Here is a 20,459-nt window from a genome sequence, read left to right on the forward strand (position 1 = left end):
TTTTAATAGTGATAGCAGTGACAACAAAATGTTAAATTTTCTGTTGCAAAAAGGATAAACAATTTTTGTCATTGCAAGCTTCATTACGAAAATTTTGATGTACATATGAGCAATTCCACCTTCTGCATAAGAGTCTCACTTTTCAGGTTTGACTTTTCTAGTCAATAATTTAATTTAGCATGTCGATTTATAGAATTTTAAAGCTATCCTACTGCTGCTACTAGCAAACATACACGTAACTTTGGTTATATTCAATGTTGTTTATACGTCTATGTGTCTGTGTATGGAAGGTAGGCAATCTGTACTATTTTAAAAGCCATGTACATTTGTCTTGCCATCCATCCATCCGGAGTCACGGCGGGATGTTTGGCTTGGCAGCCAGGCAGACTACCATCTGCGCCCCTTGATCCCCTTGCTGCATTTATGAATAAGTGTCTGCAGATACTAATTACACATGACAACCTCTCAAAGCACCCCGGATTGCCAAGGTACCAATAAAAAATACTTTAACACAAATATGATTTATTGCTAATAAGCACTCCACTGCACTTTATAAATGATGAACAATTGCATAAATATTCATGCTGAAATTCTATATTTAGATCATGACTTATTTGCCATGAATAAAACATGCAACCATTTTGGTAGTAGAGAGGAGCAAAGAGGTTTTATTGTACAAAGCCATGAAGAATCGCGACTTGAATAGCTTTGTAAGAGCTGTTCAGGTTTTTTGGTGGTTTTGAAAATTTGATGAAACTGCAAAGCATCAAGTCATGGCTGTTTGATGACCATTATATAGTATGCATGGCTCATGCATTATGACTTGAGTGCAATTGAAAGAGACGATCGGTCAAATGATCTAATGAGTTGTGATTATAGTAGCATTGAAAATGATTACACGCTTGACACAGCTTTTTCTACATTAAAGATGAAACCGCGCTAGGCGATATTTAGAGCGATATCGCTAATTTGTGCTAGAATTCGCTCAGCGAGCTCATGCAGAGCGATAACGCTAGACTTTCTCTACACAACTTTATCGCTAGCGAGATGCATTTCCATTGGTTGGTTTTGACCAGAATGAGATTTTATGGCGGATAATTATTTCTTATTTATGCTCACCAACGTACAGCAGCGACAATTTGCTATTTTATTACGATTGAAGCATCTTCATAACGAGCATTGAACTGTTCATAAATTTAATAAATGCACTCCCAGTCTTGTACACCATAACAAACCAAAGGTACAAAAAATCCGAGTAGGAAACCAACATTTGAAGTCAATCGTTGCGCAGGTTAACCATCTTGAAAAGGGTAAATATTTAATGTATTAAATATAAAAAACTACTACAAGATGAAATATATAAAAATCGTGAAATATTACAGTTAAAAATACAATAATCGTTTTTCTTATGCTTTCTTGTAGTGTAGGAAGTGTACAATCCGTGAAAGTGAGATAGGTTTAATAATGAAAGCGGAAGTTGTTTACGTTGTTGCCTAGACGGCGCCATATTGACTAACCTAAATTTATTAACAAATCCGAAGAAACTAATGACACAGAATTTTATTGGCAGTTTGTGAGCATGCCATTATATCATTTGCTAGTTAATCGCTCAAGTGTGTTTAGGCACACGCTAGCGATATCTCCGCCCTCCTCATGACGCTCGCGATAAAATCGCCTAGTGTGTCTGGACCACACATGTAGCAGGAGAGTGGATGATGGTGAATGCAGCTAAAAGCTAACATGCAAGCATTGAGTGCATTGAGCATTGAATGCAGCATTGGGCTAAAAAAGATGTTATATTTGCAGCCATGTTTGAAAACAATTTTGCAATCGAAAACAAAAAACTTTTTCTATAATTAACCCTTTCGCAGGCGAATTTTCAGCACTATATCAGACACTCCTGGGCAAATTAATTTGCTGAAAAATCAATTTCCTTTTGAAAGGTTCATACACTCTTTTGTATGTTATTATGTGCATATATTTATGTATAAACGTGCATATGTATACGTGTATATTTTCATATGTATATATATATCTATATATTACAAATGAATAAAAATTTATAACATAAAAATTTTCATATATGTGGATCTACCAAGATAAATATATGTATTGTATATATTTTTATGATACAAGTGTACACCCAAATAAGCACACTCACATTTGTATGATACAGGTAAGCACATGTAAACATTGCACAAGCTAAGGCTTTTTATAACCGGCTATTTATGTATGATATCTCCGAAAGCAATCTCCTTTACAAAGGCCTACATCACTGTCTGTGCACTATGTGCTTATTCTAGTCTTTTTGTATATCATTACTGCTACCGGCTTCTTCATCATTCATTCTTCATCTTTCATTATTAATTAATACAAAGTGCCTTCAGGTTACGACGCCCCTGTTAAGATTTTTTTTTGTCCCACTATATGGAGCGTGATGTTTTTAGTCCTCGTCATGGGACATCTATTTTTTTAAATTTTTTTGTGCCATACGATATCAACATAATTTTTTTTTAAATTAAAATTTGGCAGTCAGTGTTCTAATTATGACTAAATAATAGAAAAAAGTAAAAATATATATATGTATATTTTATATTTTAGATAAGCTTTCCAAATATTGAATAAAAATTTCAGGGTGTAACTATAGTGCAGCATTATGCTTAGAAATTATTATAAAGTGATGACACATTAAGAGTTGCATTACCTTTGTTTTTTTCAAGTTCTTCCTACATTTAATTAATTTTAGTAGTTGGATTAAAAAAAATCGAGCTTCTGCAGACTTTTTCTATGATTGGGTAATCATCGTCAAACAGTAACAAGATAAAATGGCTCACAGTTTTATGTGACTATAACTAACTTATTTGATCCTTTGAAAATTAAATTGTGTCAAATGTGTGCCAAATTACACAGTCTAATTTTAATTTAATACAAAAAGGTTAAACAAGCATAATATCATAATATGGTAATATTTTGATTTAATTTAATTCAGTTCTTCTGGTGTATATCTTTGCTAGAAAAGATAAAATAATTAAAACGCAAACTGAAGTAACAATGCATGTCAAATACCTGTGAAACAAATAACATGTTGATGGCATCTTCAAGTGCCAAAAGGCACAGTTCCTTGGCTATCTAATGTAGCGGAACGCCATGCGCATACAATCTTGTATTAAGATAAGAAGTTACTAAAACAGTCACAAGTCAAGTTATCTTATCAATGTGTTAAACCGACTAAGTAGGATTTTAGTTATATAAGTCACTGCTAAACCAGTTGGTCTATGACAAGTTTGCTGTAACAATGGCAAGTCTCTCGACACAAAAGCTTCATGAAGAGGAAGATGATAAAGGTAAGATGAAGTCTATTCTAAGACCGATATCTTCTGTAAAATGTAACTCATTTGTGTATGTAAAGAAAAGGCTAGTACTCTGTAAAATAACTGGCTTTAATATTGCATCGATAGAGAAATTGAGTCCAAAATGTTGTCTACCAAATTAGGTCTCTGGTGGTACGTATAAAATATTGTGACTAAGGCAGAAAGACTGTTGACGGCTTTATATGAGTGTAGTGGGTTGCTTATAAGAAAGAGAAGCTAAAGGTAGGCAAAAGGTTCACGCTAGTTTTTTGTGAAAAAACTAATGTACAACTAAAATCTCAAAGACTAAACAGCAAAAAATGTTTTTAATTAAGTAACTATAAAATTATTGCAAGTCATTCTGCTTCAACAGTATGCAGGGGTGCATTAATTACAGCACTGCTTAAGAATGTAGCACTATAGAGAAACTATAAACTGCTAGTCTTTGCTATATCTATGACTGTAAGGTTTGACACGCAATAAATTAGATAGCAAAAAGGAATTTTGTGCCACTAACGCTGGGTTGTGCATATGTGATTGTGAGACTTGTTTGAAAAGGGTTAGCCTCCTAGTATGAAATCACTATTACCAGTTGGTAGGGTTGAAGAAGCAGTTAATGTTTGGCATATAGCTTGCAGCATTTAATGCTTAACGTTTACCGCTCAACGTTTAACGGTCAACGTTTAACGTTTAACGTTTGACCTTTAAAGTTGAAGGTTTAGCGTTTGGAATTTGACAATGAACATTCAAAATCAAAATTTTGGCACTTTGTTATTTGCCATTTGCAATTTAGCATTTAGCATTTAGCATTAAATATTTGGTTGGTCTTTGGCACTTAGAATTTGATAATTGGTAGTTGGCATTTGGCATGTGGAACGTGGCATTGGCTTTTGAAATCTGACATTTAGCATTTGGAATTTAGCAACAATATCATTCAGAACAATTTACCATTTCTCAATTTTAACTGTGAGAAGTAGGCTACAATCACATAGATGCTGACTAACACCAATACTAGTGATTGATGAAAAAGTAAACAGCAGTTCATCAAGCAAGTTTTGTTTTATCACATGACAATGAAAATTATCACATAAATAAGTGATTTACCGAACTCTGTATGCCTTTCTACGTTCAGTTACAGAGACCACGTGGCAAGTCATTACTTCATGCAGGTGGACTCTCTCGTACATCGGTTTCATTTGCTGTATTTTAATATATGCCCTGCGTGTCAACATGAGTGTAGCCATTGTATGTATGGTGAAGCCAGCTAACATCTCAAAGCCTCAAAAGCCCATACCTCAAGAGTGTCAGGCTTCAGTTAGCAACTCATCCTTTACTCACCAGGTTTATATTATGTTATTATTTATCAAATTAAATCATCTTTTGTGGAAAATGTGTACATGCAGCAAACATACTGAAAATTTCTTAAACTTGATCGGTATAATAAATATATGACCTAATGAAGTTAACAGCGGAGGAGCAATCTTCAAATATTTTTTCTCATCTTTTACATTGCAAATCTCGCAGTAGCATCAAGTTATTGTTGTACTCTGAGATTAGGCAACATGAGCTGATTTGATATAAATTCACATAAAATATAAACTTCAATTCTGCAATTTTTGGCATCTTTACATGATGGTACATTCTACTAACAACTACCACAATATATGACTGCAGGAAATCAGTGGTGACATTGAGTGGGATAAAAGCCTGCAAGGTTGGGTGCTAAGCTCGTTATTCTACGGCTATATGCTCACTCAATTACTTGGTGGTTATCTTGCTGGAAGGTTTGGGGGAAAGAGAGTCATGTTGGTAGGCTTGACTATCTATGGGTTGGTGACAGTGCTGACTCCATTTGCAGCGAGGTGAGAAAATATCAACTTTCTGTACAACCAGAAGTAACTTATATGAGTGTTTGACAAAATTTTTATGTAAAAGGTGGTTGCAGAAAACTTTTGACTTGCTAATGTATACGACTACATAGCAAAGAGACCAATGCTATGTAGCTCACACAGTTGACATTAAGGGTGAAGGATAGCTATAGTGAAATAAAATTCATTAAACAACAAAGCTATATAGGTCAAGATACCCTGTTTGCGATGATTCCAAAGTTATCATGTAAGATACTAAAGGAGTATATGATGCAAATCTGTCTGATTCAGATATAATGGAAAGGACTACACTACTTCAGCTGGAATAGTTATTGCTTTACGGGTTCTTGCTGGACTATCTACGGGAGTTGTCTTTCCTTCTATGCAGAACTTATTTGGGCACTGGGCACCTCCATATGAAAGGAGTAAACTCAGTGTTTTCTGTTTCTCAGGAACAATGGTTAGTATATTACTCAATTCCTTGGTAATATATAATATTAAATCATCATTCATACATGTTATAAATTTCAATGTTGTTAGCAAAGTTTACCTTACTGACATTGTTAGCAACGTTAGCAATGTAAACAGATTTGACATTGTTAACATATAAATGTGTAAATATAATGATGAGTCTAAAACTGCAAAGAGCGGCAAGCAATAGTGTTAGCCAAAAACTTAAGCTAAACCTATTTTTATTGTAATCAGTTAAACACTATTTGCACAAATGTTAGTACGCTCAATCAGAGTTCTTTTCTAGACAAACCAGCAAATCTCTCACTTTTATATATTTTACTACATTTATGATTTAACTTATTACAAAATAAATTTCTTGGTTGTTGCTTCTTTTTTCCTACTCAAGTCCTGAAATTACAACTTTAGCAATTCAAAAGCATAAAAATAAAATAATTTTTTTTTTATGGGAACTAGTAGTTAAGAAAGCTGTCTTGCTGTAAGTATCTTCAGGTCAACAACCGTAAGATTGTATTGTTACTGAAAGAAAACATTGCAGTTTACATGACATTCAGCAAACAGCTATTTAAAAAAGCTAATTGACAGCAATAGTCTTACTGGCAGCACCGATTTTACTGGCAGCATTAGTCTCTCTAGCAGCACCAGTCTTTCTGGCAGCATCAGTTTTACTAGCAGCACCAATCTTTTTAGCAGCATCAATTTTACTGGCAGAACAAGTCAAAACGTACTTTCCTTTATAAGGATTTTCATACTTTTTGCTAGGGCTGCACATAAGACTCAGTTTTACCATCTTTTTCCAACAGGTTTCTGGGTTTATCTAAAATAAAGCAACTACTAATGTATGTCAAACTGAACTAAAGTAGATCAAACAATAAATGTAAGGAAATGATAATCAAACTGATTATTTAGTATCTGTAGTTATTCTAGCAAGCAATGGTGTAACTATCTTATTACCACAAGCTAATGACGGTGCATTTAAAACTGTGTCAGCAATACTTTATAATTCAAGTATTAGGTCTGCTTAGCGGAGGCTGTGCATGTTTTTTAAAAGCATTATGGTATACAAAACGTCTCCGTGACTTTGGCTAAACTTGCCCGAGACCAGTGGTAAGGGAAACTTCATGATCGAAGACATGCCATGTTGCAAAGAGTAATTTAATTGGTTGTTTGTAATTCATTGTTGTTTTTACAAGTACCCTTTTTGGCAATTAATCCTTAATCTGTTGTTTGCAGGTCAGGCTTCTAGACCCCGATGAGATATAATTATGTCAGTTTTGAACAGCCGTTTTTTATTTATTAGTCTAGGGGTAAAGAATAGAGTCAGTTTGAGTCAATTTAGTTCTTTAGACAATGTCAGCAAGAAGAAGTGAAAATAAATTAGAACAGCTAGTAGTTTAGACTAGTAATTCATTATTTAACTACATGTAGCAGCCAACAAGCTTAGTTTCATAATGACTAACTTACAAGAGGAGTGATGAAGAGATGACCAAAATACAAACCGAAAAATTCTACGTAATTATTTTAATTAGAATCATGAAGATGATGGAGTAAAAGAGTAAGATCTGCAACTAGAAGGTTGTTATCTTTTTGTAAACTTGTTCTGATAAACAGTAACTCTAGCTATAACAATGTTAAACAATTTTGTCCGCCAGGTTGGTACTGTGCTAATGCTCGGAGTTGGTGGTTTCTTTTGTGAATGGGAATCATTTGATGGAGGATGGCCAAGCATGTTTTATGTTGGTGGTGGGACTTGTCTTCTCTTCTGTCTGGTTTGGTACTTTTTTGTCTTTGATTCTCCCGAAGAACATCCAAGGATTAGCAATAGAGAAAAGCTTTACATAGCTCAAAGTTTTGATGGTGTCACGATACACAAGGTGCGTATAGCTTTACATAGAATGTTTTCTGATCAGTGTCCGCACACAACAGCAAGTATATACATGTAGAAGAATTGTTGCATGCATAAACTGACTAAGGATTAATTTATCACTGAATGCTTAGAAAAATACATCTTAAAAATCGAGAACTGTACTTTCAGAAAAATGACAGTCACTGTTACTACTGACTTTAACGAGTATTCCGGATTTTTTTTTTACCACTTTGGAGAAGTATTTTTACGTAAACAAGTACTATTAAGTAATAGCCCTAAATAATTTTCATGAACAAAAAATTATTATAATCATAAACAACTGAAACACTCATTCCACACAATTAAAATTCAAGGAATTCAAAGTTAAGATCTTTAAACTAGAATAGATAGGATGAACTGGTGTTTTATTGGAAAAACGTTTACAATTGTGTTGAGTCTAGAGACACCAAAAAGGTTTCTCATTCAAATCCTATTTCCTTAGTATGCATAAACTTAACTAAAATCATTACCAAGCAAATGAACTCAATGATCACCGAACTCAACTTATTTTGTACATTACACTCAATATTCTTTAAATATGTTGTATATCTCAGTGTCTTTCGTTTGTCTGTTGGTCTGTCATTTGTGTGTCCAGTTTAAAGTTCTGACTTCAAATCCGGTGTTTCTAAATGCATTTGAACTCAGAACTTCAAGGTCTCCAGACAGGCATGCTAAACTACTGGTCCAAGCGACTAGACTGCTTCACAATTGAATAATTGTAGTCATACTCATTACATCGGTTACAATCTGCACGTTTTAAGCTTTTGAGAAAATATTATTGGTTATTACTAACATGCTTAAAAATCATGATTGCGTGAGAGATCGAGAGAAAGCATTATTAAGCTGGCTTCAGGCACGGCTTTTATTATAGTAAATATTTGGATTAGTTTAAGTTACTAGCCTAAGTTAGTCAAATTAATTGAGTATTTATTTTATTACCCATGCAGCGCAGGGTGTTTTGCAAATATTGTATAAAATGACTAATTATAGTATGTTATATTTATGTGCTATGCAAAAATTTTCAATGAAGTTTGTAGAGCATCATCAATTCTTGTTTAGAGATGACTTGTTTTACAGAATTCCACTGTTCCTTGGCTAGATATGATCAAGTCTCCAGCATTATGGGCTATAATCGTAGTACACTTTGCTAATAACTTTGGAAACTACACACTTGTGACAAAGTTACCAGCTTTCATGAAAGAAGTTTTGCATTTTGACATCAAGTCGGTGAGTAATTGTATATTTTTTGGTGTCGCCCCACTTGTTTTCAACTTAATAAACAAGTGTATGCAGTTAGGTGCAATTTGTATAAAATTTTAGGCTGCTAGAGAGCTAATCATCTGCTACCGGCTTCTCTAAACTCCTGACTAATGTTCCATTGAAAATAAGAGTCCCTGTTATAATTAGTCATGAACAGTTTTAGTTTGATTCTTGAAGTTCTTTCTCTCAATCTTTAATCCGAAAGCTTATAACAGAAATGCAATTATTTGCTATGGAACAGTTTGATAGTTTGATAAATTAATCGTCAGAACATACATGTACATGTAGTAATTCACTAGTGTGTTTAAGTTGAATGATTGTCAGAGTTTTGAAGCAAACAATCTCTACAACAAACCTACTGCTTGATATTTTGCTTGAGGTATTTTACATGTATTGTTTTTGGTTAAAGACTAACACACACCAGGTTTTTACAATCGTTCGGCTTGGTCCCACTGTAAAGTGATATTACTATGGATTTGTCTATTCATATTTGCTCATGTCATATGTTGCTCATACTTTGTGTAAATTCAAAAGACATTTATCATATCAAAAGTAGACAGTGACTGCAAATTCTGTCGATAATCATGCTGCAAATCTACTCTCTTTTTAGAATGGACTTTACTCTTCTCTTCCATATGTTGCCAGTTTTATAGTGGCTAACTCTGCTTCACATATAATAGATAAATTAAGGGAAAAACATATTGTTACTACAAGAAATGCTAGAAAGATTGCCATGCTAATTGGTAAGTCCTCAAGTGTGCGACTTTCAGCCTAAACCATGTTGTATAATCTTTAAAGCCAAGGTCATGTAGAACAAATAAGTTATTAGCTAGCATCTTCCCCAAACTATATCATTTATAAAATGCTACCATTCAGACTACAAATAACATAATCTTCTCCATTTAAATTCATCTAATAGCAATGTAGCTTCATTGGATGAGCAACAAAAAGCAAGCATTTTAAAAGCTGTGTTGCTAGATTTTAGAACGTTAAAAAATGAACATCGATTGGTGTATCTTACTAAACGTATTCATTGTCACAGTACAACCTCTAGTATCAGCGATTAAGAAAGCAATACAGCAATTAAAAAAGGTTTTTGAATTTTTTACATATTTTTCTTGTTTATTGTAGCTTTAGTCATTCCAGCTGGTACTCTGGTGGCTGTCGGGTACGTGCCGTGTGACAAAAGCTACTTGGCAGTTGTCTTCCTCGTCGTTGCAGTCGGCATTAATGGGTTTAATAGATGTGGCTACAGCACTAACACACAAGATATAGCACCAAAGTAAGTATATTATTAAGTAAGAGTTGAGATGCATAATTTAGATGTGAAAAATAATGGTATTGCACAGCGTCTCTTCAAATAATGAACGCTTGCTATATATTATATTTCCAGGTTTGCTGGAGAAATGTATGGCATCAGTAATACATTTAGCACTATTCCAGGAATGATTGCTCCAAACCTAGTTAACGCCATGACACCAATGGTAAATAAGTTCAATTTATACGAGATACAGTCACCTATTGATTAGGGCGAACTTGTCATTTTAATAATGCTTACATTACTTACATTTACCTTACATATACCTTATGTATACCTTATGTATACCTTACATATACCTTACATATACCTTACATATACCTTATGTATACCTTACATATACCTTACATATACCTTATGTATACCTTATGTATACCTTACATATACCTTACATTTACCTTACATATACCTTATGTATACCTTATGTATACCTTACATATACCTTACATATACCTTACACATACCTTACATATACCTTGCATATAACTTGCATATACCTTACATATAGCTTACATATACCTTACATGTGCATTACATATACCTTGCATATACCATACATATACCTTGCATATACCTTGCATATACCTTAAATATACATTACATATACTTTACATATACCTTACATATACCTTGCATATACCTTACATATATCTTACATGTGCATTACATATAGCTTGCATATACCTTACATATACCTTGCATATACCTTAAATATACATTACATATACTTTACATATACCTTACATGTGCATTACATATACTTTACATATACCTTACATTTACCTTACATATACCTTACATATATTTACATATTTAGTATATATATATATATATATATATATATATATATATATACATATATATATATATGTATATAAATATATATATATATGTATATACATATTATTCTTGCAAATAACAAATTGCGTTCTTTAATAAGGTGTGTCTTGTAGGGTTTGGCAGACGAGTGGCGAAAAGTATTTTATGTGTGGGCAGCCATATATGTAGCAGGTGCTGCATTCTATGCCGTATTTGCAAGGGGTGAAATACAGTCGTGGGCAGAGGAGCTGCATGACGATTTGCCCGCAAAGGAATCTAATTCAGAGAGTTCTAATAAACAGATCACAGAGTTATAATGTAGATGAACAGATTTTGCAAATCATTTGCATCACTTACAGCATGAAGTTTCATTAAACTTTACATAAACCTGTTCTTTTAAGGGCGCAGCTGATGGTTAGTGCGCTGTCATACAATCAATAGGTCAGTGGTTCAAATTACAGAAGGGCCATTGGTGGTGTTAGGAAGGGCATCCAGTCATAATTGCTTCTGTACCAAACCATGAACATATGGTCACAATATATTCTGTACCAGGATACACCATTTGCAATGGCGACCCCTAAATGGGAAAGGCCTAAAGAAGAAGATAACAATGGTTCTTCCATTTTTGTGCAAGCAAACAAAAGACAAGCTATTAGAAAAAAAACATCTTCAATGGGAGGAGAACGACAAAACAGCTCTTTCATTTTTTTAATTTATATATTTTTTAAATGCGTTTGCTGGTCTACTACACGTGAACTCAAATATATTTAATTAGGACCCTAAAATCAATTGACATGGCAAACCATACTGATAAATGCATAGATGTAAACTGTTGACCATAAATTATATACATAGCATATTATATAGTTCATACTCTTCTTCAGCTCAACGTGAACAGGTGGACAAAACTCTTATAGCCCAGAACACAATATACATGTGTATACTAATCAAGTGTGCTGTAAAATTAGTCAACCAAAAAAGGTGGAAATAAAAAGATATGTCACTGGCTGTAGCTGACACAGCAGCAAAGCAAATTCCTGAACTCAACAGCAGCCTTGTGCATTGATATACAATTTCTTAAGACCTTGTTACCCCGATCAAACAAGGTACATAATTGCTTTGACTAGTCCATGTCTGTTGCTGTTTCAGATTATGGGACTCTTTTCTACATGTTTACACAGCTGCCTGATTTGTATTTTTAGACATCTTATTTTATTCTGTTTCTCTCAGACAAAGAATATGTTTTGTCTATTTGCTATTTATCGCTCACAAAGAAACAACACAAGTGACATTTAAAGACAAGATCAATGAGGCATACTGTTTACAAATAACACAACGATTTAAAGGATATATCTCTTTGTCAAATCATCCCGACTTAGGGGACTTCCGCTTAGGGGAGTTTTAAGATAAGCTTTCGTAAACATAATTGAGATTAAAGATATCTTGCTACTTCATCAAACTGATAATACTAGACAAAAGGGGCAGAGCGCCAAATCATGCAATGGCCAGTCAATCGACACAGAAACTTTTAGAAGAGAAGCATAAAGTATTTTACTTTGAGATTGTTTCGAGGCGTAAGTTGTGTTGCAGTGATACCTTGTTAAAAGCTAGTGTAGTCACAACTTTCTGCAAAATTCAGCTGGTCATTTTGTTGCCAGCGAATACTGATCTTATAAATATTTTCTCAAATAGTGTAAAGCTTTTATTTTTTAATAGGTTGTTGCTACCACATACAAAAATGACAATACATGTTTTGGTATAGGCTAGTGCCTTTTTTACAAGTTTAAACTCAAATATATCGGCTGATGAACTTGATTCAGCCTTTAGATAGCATCTCACAAAAAACAGATGCAATAAGTTGGTGTATATGTGGCAGTCTTTAGACAACATCTCACCACAAGCAACCCCACCGCCTGTTGGCCAGAGGGCTGAGCGAGCCGTCCATAGGAGTGTGGAGCCCACCTATTGTGTTGGTAAAGAAAAAGGATGAAAAATGGTGGTTTTGCATGTATTACTGGAGGCTCATTGCGATAACAGAATAAGACATCTATCTTCTTCTCAGAATAGACAAGAGTCTAGATGCCCTAGCCCAGGAGTTGTCAACCTTATTCATTCAAACAGCCATTTGGACCTGTTTTCTGCAAAAAAGAACACAGTGGGAGCCACAAACCACTTTTGATATTTTAAATTAAAAGTGAATACTACATGTAACGTTTTTCGTTTAGCTTTTAATGTTTTTATACCATGTTAACATCACAAAACAAAGAGGTGTGGCATTTATAATGATTTAACTGCTGAGAAAACAAAACTACCTTTTTGCAAAGAACAATAAAATAGCTAATAACTTGAACGTAACCTGAACACATTACCTTGCTTGCAAGGTTACTTTCAAGGAAAATTGCTAAGTCATGTTTAATACAGTCCTTCTTTTAACAAAATGCAGAACTTAAATTCTAACTGCAGCAAGTGTACTACATTTTTCTGTGTGCTTTTATTTGGCGCAGACAGTGAGTAAGCGTACATTTCTCATTACATATTAAGCAAACTGCAAAACCAATCTTATCAGCAGTGAAAGCAAATGAATTAGCCTGCGTAGCATTAAATGCTCTATTTTCCTTTGTCACTTTTTTTTTGTTAGTATTCGCCATAGTTTGCCTACCTGGGGTAAACAAAATCAAGACGGCCACCTGGTGCAACAATGGCAGTTTTATTGGCGCATAAACAACGAGACACAATGTGGCGGACGCCGAGCCACAATTTTATCTATGACGTTTTATATACTCGCATATAATTACTATTATATAATTATATATTTTGCATATTGTGTCTGTCTTTATTATGTCTTACTCGCATATAATTGTCTCAGCTCATTAATACCTTGTTAGTATATATATATATATATATATATATATATATATATATATATATATATATATATATATATATATATCATCATCATCATATATCTATGTATATAAAGGTAGCTATAAAAATATATATTTGTATACTTTAAATAATATTTCCAAGTACTGAATAAATGTGTTCATGGTGTACCTAGTGCAGCATCATGTTTAGAGTTTTTTTTAACAACTAATGATAAATTGAGAGTTCCATTACATTTGTGTTTTTCTAGCTCTTCCTGCATTCAATTCATATCAGTGGTAGGATTAAAAAAAATCGAGCTCCTACAGATTTCTTCTATGATTGGGTAATCATCGTCAAACAGTAACGAGATAAAATGGCTCACAGTTTTGTGTGATTATAACTAGCTCATATAATCCTTTGAAAAGAAAATTGTGTCAAATTTGTGCCAAATTACACATTTTATTTTTACTTTAATAAAAAAAAAGTTAAAAAAAACATAACTTTGTAATATTTTGATATAATTTAATTCAGTTTTCCTGGTGTATATCTATACTAAAAGAATAAAATATTTAAAGCACAAACTGAAGTAGCAATGCATGTCAAACAAATAACATGTTGATGGCATCTTCAAGTGCCAAAAGGCACAGTTCCTTGGTTATCCAATGTAGCAGGATCCAATACAATCTTGTATTGAGATAAGAACTTACATAAGCAGTCACAAGTCGAGTTATCTTATCAACGTGTTAAACTGCTCAAGGATGATTTTAGTTATATAAGTCACTGCTAAACCAGTTGGTCTATGACAAGTTTGCTGTAACAATGGCAAGTCTCTCGACACAAAAGCTTCATGAAGAGGAAGATGATAAAGGTAAGATGGAGTCTATTCTATATGGAGTGCCATTTGTAAAATTTTGTGATATTCACACTATAAAAACATATTTAGTATATCAGTTTACATGTTTAATATGTGAAGATTCATGTTTAGTATGCTAACTTACATATTTAGTATGCCAACTGACATGTTTAGTATTTGAAGATTCGTGCTTAGTATGTCAGTTCACATGTTTTATATGGCAAGGTTCATGTTTAGTTTGCTAATTTACATGTTTAGTATGTGAAAATTGTTGTTTAGTATGTCAAAATTCATGTTTGGTATGCTAACTTTAAGGTTTTGTATTGCGAAACACGCATGTTCGCTATTCCGTTGCGATCCTGTTTGATATGCCAATACACATGTTTGTTATTCAACTTTTATTTTATATGCGATCTCCTTTTTATTACATTTCGAAGAAATGCTCCTAAGTCAATCGCGCCCTTTTTACACGTAGCCCGCGGCCCATCGCTAAATAGTTGGCAAACTATTTAGCGTAAGTAGTCAGTAGTCGTAACTCAGTAAGTCGACGAATAACTTCCCCAATATATTAGAAATAAAAAGGCCGATGAAGAAATCCACGTCGTTGTTACTACAAAACAAAACAGCAACCTACAATACTCACTTGCTGAGGTAAAGAAAATCAGATGTAGAAAGTTGAGTCTTAATAGAATCTTGCCTTACCTTTTTTTCAAAGTCCAAGTAACTTGAATTTGAAAGATTTTTTTATTAAACGAACGAATGTGGCAAAGCTAGCTTCGGATGCACGCGGTGAGGAAATCTCGCTAGTGTCTTCGCTCTCCAGGGTCATCGATCGAAATTCTCCAAGTTTGCCAACTATTTAGCGATGGGCCGCGGGCTACGTGTAAAAAGGGCGCGATTGACTTAGGAGCATTTCATCGAAATGTAATAAAAAGGAGATCGCATATAAAATAAAAGTTGAATAACAAACATGTGTATTGGCATACCAAACAGGATCGCAACGGAATAGCGAAAATGCGCGTTTCGCAATACAAAACATTAAAGTTAGCATACCAAACATGAATTTTGACATACTAAACAACAATCTTCACATACTAAACATGTAAATTAGCATACTAAACATGAACCTTGCCATATAAAACATGTGAACTGACATACTAAACACGAATCTTCAAATACTAAACATGTAAATTGGCATACTAAATATGTAAGTTAGCATACTAAACTTGAATCTTCACATATTAAACATGTAAACTGATATACTGAAAATGTTTTCATAGTGTGAATATCACAAAATTTTACAAATGGCACTCCATAATTCTAAGACCGATATTTTCGGTTAAATGTAACTGCTTTGTGTATGTAAAGAAAAAGCTAATACTCTGTGAAATAACTGGCTTTAATATTGCATCGATAAAGAGATTGAGCTTAAAATGTTGTCTACCAAATTAGGTCTCTTGTGTCATTTATAAAAAATAGTTACTAAGGCAGAAAGACTGTTGGCAGTTTACTATGAAGGTAGTAATGACCCACAAAAAGTGAGAAGCTAAAAGCAGGCAAAAGGTCTCGAAGTTTTACAAATCGATTGTGTTGCAGGGGTTTGTAAATATGTCAGCGATATTATCATTTGTCGAACAAAACCCAGTAGAAGCACGGTTGAAGAAGCAGTTAGTGTTCGGCATATAACTTGCAGAATTTAACGTTGAGCGTTAAACTTTGAATTTTCAACGCTCAGCATTTGACGTTCAACATTTGACGTTTAAAGTTAAAGGTTTATTATTTGAAATTTAACTTTGAACATTCAAAATTGAAAATATGGCATATAACATTTGGCATTTGCAATTTAGCATTTAACATTTAGCATTAATGTTTGGCTGGAATTTAGCACTTTGAATTTGACATTTGGTAGTCGGCATTTGGCATATGGCCATTGGCTTTTGAAGTCTGACATTTACTATTTGGAATAACTTATTTAGCAATGTCATTTAGAACGGTTTACCATTTCTCCATTTCAACTGTTGGAAGTAGGTTACAATTGCATAAATACTTACTAACACCATTATCAGAGATTGATGAAAAAGTAAACAGCAGTTCATTAAGCAAGTTTTGTTTTATCACATGACGATGAAAGTTAACAGATAAATAAGTAATTTACCCAACCCTGTATGCGTTTCTTCATTCAGTTACAGAGACCACGTGGCAAGTCATTACTTCATGCAGATGGACTCTCTCTTACGTCGGTTTCATTTGCTCGATGATACTGTATGCCTTGCGAGTCAACATGAGTGTAGCCATTGTATGTATGGTGAAGCCAGCTAACATCTCAAAACCTCAGAAGCCCATACCTCAAGAGTGTCAGGCTTCAGTTAGCAACTCATCCTTTGCTCACCAGGTTTATATTATGCTATTATTTATCAAATTAAATCATCATTTGTGGAAAAGGTGTACATGCAGAAAACATAGTAAAAATTTCCTAGACTTGATTAGTATGATCAATATATGATTTAATGAAGTTAACAGCAGAGGAGCAATCTTCAAATATTTTTTCTCAGCTTTTACATTGCAAATCTTGCAGTAGCTTCAAGTCATCGCTGTACTCCGAGGTTAATCAACCGGAGCTGATTTGATATGAATTCACATAGAATATAAACTTCAAATCTGAGATCTTTGGCAACATTACATGCTGGCTACAACCTATTAAAATTACCACAATATATGACTGCAGGAAATCAGTGGTGAAATTGACTGGGACAAAGACCTCCAAGGTTGGGTGCTGAGCTCCTTCTTCTATGGCTATCTGATCACTCAGATTCCTGGTGGTTATCTTGCTGGAAGGTTTGGTGGAAAGAGGGTAATGTTGGTAGGAATGTCTTGCTATGGTTTGGTGACAATGCTGACTCCACTAGCAGCGAGGTGAGAAAATATCAACTTCTTGTATAACCAGAGTTAACTTGTATGAGTTTATGACAGATTTTTATGTAAAATTTGGTTGCAGAAAACTTTAGACCCGCTAATGTATACAACTACATAGCAAAGAGTCCAATGTTATATAGCTCACACAGTTGACGTATAGAGCGAACGATAGCTATGGTAAAATAAAAGACATTAAACAAAGCAATGCAGGTCAAGGTAGCCTGTTTGCCATGAAGTCAGAATTCTCATGTACATGACTGAAGGGGTATATGATGCAAATCTGTCTGTTTTAGATATAATGGAAGTGATTACACTACTTCTGCTGGACTAGTTATTGTGTTAAGGGTTCTTGCTGGGCTATCTACAGGAGTTATCCTTCCTTCTATGCAAAACTTATTTGGTCACTGGGCCCCTCCATATGAAAGAAGTAAACTCAGTGTTTTCTGTTTCTCAGGAGCAACGGTTGGTAGATTACTCATCTCCTTGTTAGTGTATAATATAAAGTCATTATTCATGCATGTTATCAATGTTAATATTGTTAGCAAAGTTTAAATTATTAACACTGTTAACATCATTATTAATCTAAGCAATGTTGAAACTGTTAACATATAGATGTAAATATGATGAGGCGTCTATAGCTGCAATGAGTGGCACGCATTACTGAAAGATATAGGCTTAAGTTAAACTTATCTTTATTGCATTCAGTTTTAACATTTATTTATAAACTCCTTTTATTAATTTTGCTATTTGATTGAGTTTATACGTTGCACAAAGGCTAGGAAGCGCAACAAAAGTTATCCTTTAAACAAACTGGTTAGTCTCTGAATTATACATGATTTACTACATTTAATTTACTACAAAATAATTTTTTTGTTGGTTTCATCCTTCTTTCTTACCCAAGTCCTGAATTTAAAACTTTAGTACCTCCATAATAAACAAATAAAATTCTTTTTTTGCATACAAACTAGTAGTTCAAAAGGCTGGCTTGCTGTAAGCGTTTTCAGGCCTACAAACCATAAAATTTTATAGTCACTGAGAAAAAATATTGCTACTTACTTGACATAATGCAGACAGCTATTCCAAAAAGCTGACTGGCATTACCAATTTCACTGGTAGCACCAATTTGATTGGCAACACCATTTTACTAGCAGCACGAGTCAAAACGTACTTTCCTTTATAAGGCTTCTCATACTTTTTGCTGTGGCTGCCAATAAAACTCAGTTTTACCATATCTTTAAGCAGGTTCCAAAGCTTTTCTACAATAAACAGCTAATAAATTATTAAATAATGAAATAATAAATGTAATTAAAAAATAATCAAACATATTAGTTAGTAATCCCACGACCAAACAAGCGGAGGAAAGTTTGAGAGTTTTTACGATAAATGCATGTGCACACAACTTACGAAAATTATTCATCAACAACGTCGCAAACCCTTGTTTCGAAATCTCATCAACAAATTTAACCATCGTTTTGTAGAGTCGTTAAAGTATAATAACGATACAAAACACATATAAACCTAATTAAATATGTTACCAAGTCTTTGTAAATTGTCGACAGTCTCTTAAAACTTACCCATCTGATCGGATTATACACAAATAGACAGATTAATTTGGCCAAAAATCGTTATTAAAACTGGCCAAGCCTTACTTTTATCAAAATTAGGACCGGCAAACGAAACGCCGAGCCACAGAGAATAGAACCATCAAGTTGTGCGCATTTCACGAAAAAATAACGTTCACATTTTACCAGTCTATAGCATTGTCCAATTGCCGAAGGTTTCTGTAATTAACGCAGAAGTACAGAAATCGTTTCTTCTTTGCCGATTTCAAAGTAACTGACATTTTGGAAACTTTTGAGTACTTTGGTATTCTAACTGATGTCCAAAGCAGTGAAAGTAAAGGAAATGACGATGATATTTTTTTCTAACGATTCTTATGAGATTATTACAATATGTAATTATAAGTTTGGAAGACTATTGAAGTGTAATAGTCACACTAACAACATCGATGATGGGTAATACATGTATGTTACTGTTATTAGTTTTTCTAAAGTTTTTTTAAACAGATTTTTTAAAAATCTATATAAATATCACAACTTTTTGATATTGTTAGCTATGTATGACGTTTTTAAATGTGAACAAAATTGTGCATTGGTTTTCTATTATTACTGTATTACTATATTAATAATATTGGTTACTCTAATAATATCAGTGCATTGTACTTCTAATATTGGCCAATATTGCATTTCTCCTACTGCAGGAGAAGAGATATAAAGATATGATCTTTTCCTTTCATTATTGCTGTTTGTCATGACCAAACACTTTTTAAAATAGATTTTCTAAAAATCTATATAAATATCACAGCTTCTTGATAATGTTAGCTATGACGTTTTGAAATGTAAACAAAATTGTGCGTTGGTTTTCTATTATTACTATATTAATAGTATTGGTTATTCTAATAATATCAGTGCATTTTACTTCTAATATTGGCCAATATTGCACTTCTCCTATTGCAGGGAGAAACATATAAACATATAATCCTTTCTTTTCATTTTTGCTGTTTGTTGTATATAATAACACCCACACCCAGTACATTACAGCTGCCATTGCAGTTATCCTATTGCACTGCAGTGGCATTTGACTGCTAATATTGCATTTCTCAACCATCAGTACCCTTTCTTTTTTCCAATAGCACTTTGGTCGTGGGCTTTATGACAGGGGAATTTCTAGTTGTAGTTATTCTGGTAAACATTGGTGCAAATATTTTATGGCCACAAGCTAGTAGCAGTTACTAGATTACTTAGCAACTGTAGTTATTTTAGTAAGCATTGGTGCG

At 33.6% G+C, this 20,459-nt stretch overlaps 1 protein-coding gene across 1 annotated transcript in view; it reads left to right on the top strand.

The window, feature by feature from the left end:
* Positions 1 to 3,295: 3,295 nt before the first annotated feature.
* Positions 3,296 to 20,459, top strand: part of LOC137405173 (uncharacterized) — a 34,178-nt gene continuing 17,014 nt past the window's right edge. Inside the window, exons 1-13 of the mRNA XM_068091400.1 lie at positions 3,296 to 3,344; positions 4,483 to 4,664; positions 5,025 to 5,212; positions 5,510 to 5,678; positions 7,342 to 7,563; positions 8,673 to 8,822; positions 9,466 to 9,598; positions 9,987 to 10,137; positions 10,249 to 10,339; positions 11,127 to 11,302; positions 16,931 to 17,102; positions 17,436 to 17,623; positions 17,917 to 18,085. Coding sequence (XP_067947501.1) covers positions 3,296 to 3,344; positions 4,483 to 4,664; positions 5,025 to 5,212; positions 5,510 to 5,678; positions 7,342 to 7,563; positions 8,673 to 8,822; positions 9,466 to 9,598; positions 9,987 to 10,137; positions 10,249 to 10,339; positions 11,127 to 11,302; positions 16,931 to 17,102; positions 17,436 to 17,623; positions 17,917 to 18,085 — 2,040 coding nt within the window. The remainder of the gene's footprint in view (positions 3,345 to 4,482; positions 4,665 to 5,024; positions 5,213 to 5,509; positions 5,679 to 7,341; positions 7,564 to 8,672; positions 8,823 to 9,465; positions 9,599 to 9,986; positions 10,138 to 10,248; positions 10,340 to 11,126; positions 11,303 to 16,930; positions 17,103 to 17,435; positions 17,624 to 17,916; positions 18,086 to 20,459) is intronic.

The sequence above is a fragment of the Watersipora subatra genome, chromosome 9 (assembly GCF_963576615.1).
Source record: "Watersipora subatra chromosome 9, tzWatSuba1.1, whole genome shotgun sequence".
Lineage (NCBI taxonomy): Eukaryota > Metazoa > Bryozoa > Gymnolaemata > Cheilostomatida > Watersiporidae > Watersipora > Watersipora subatra.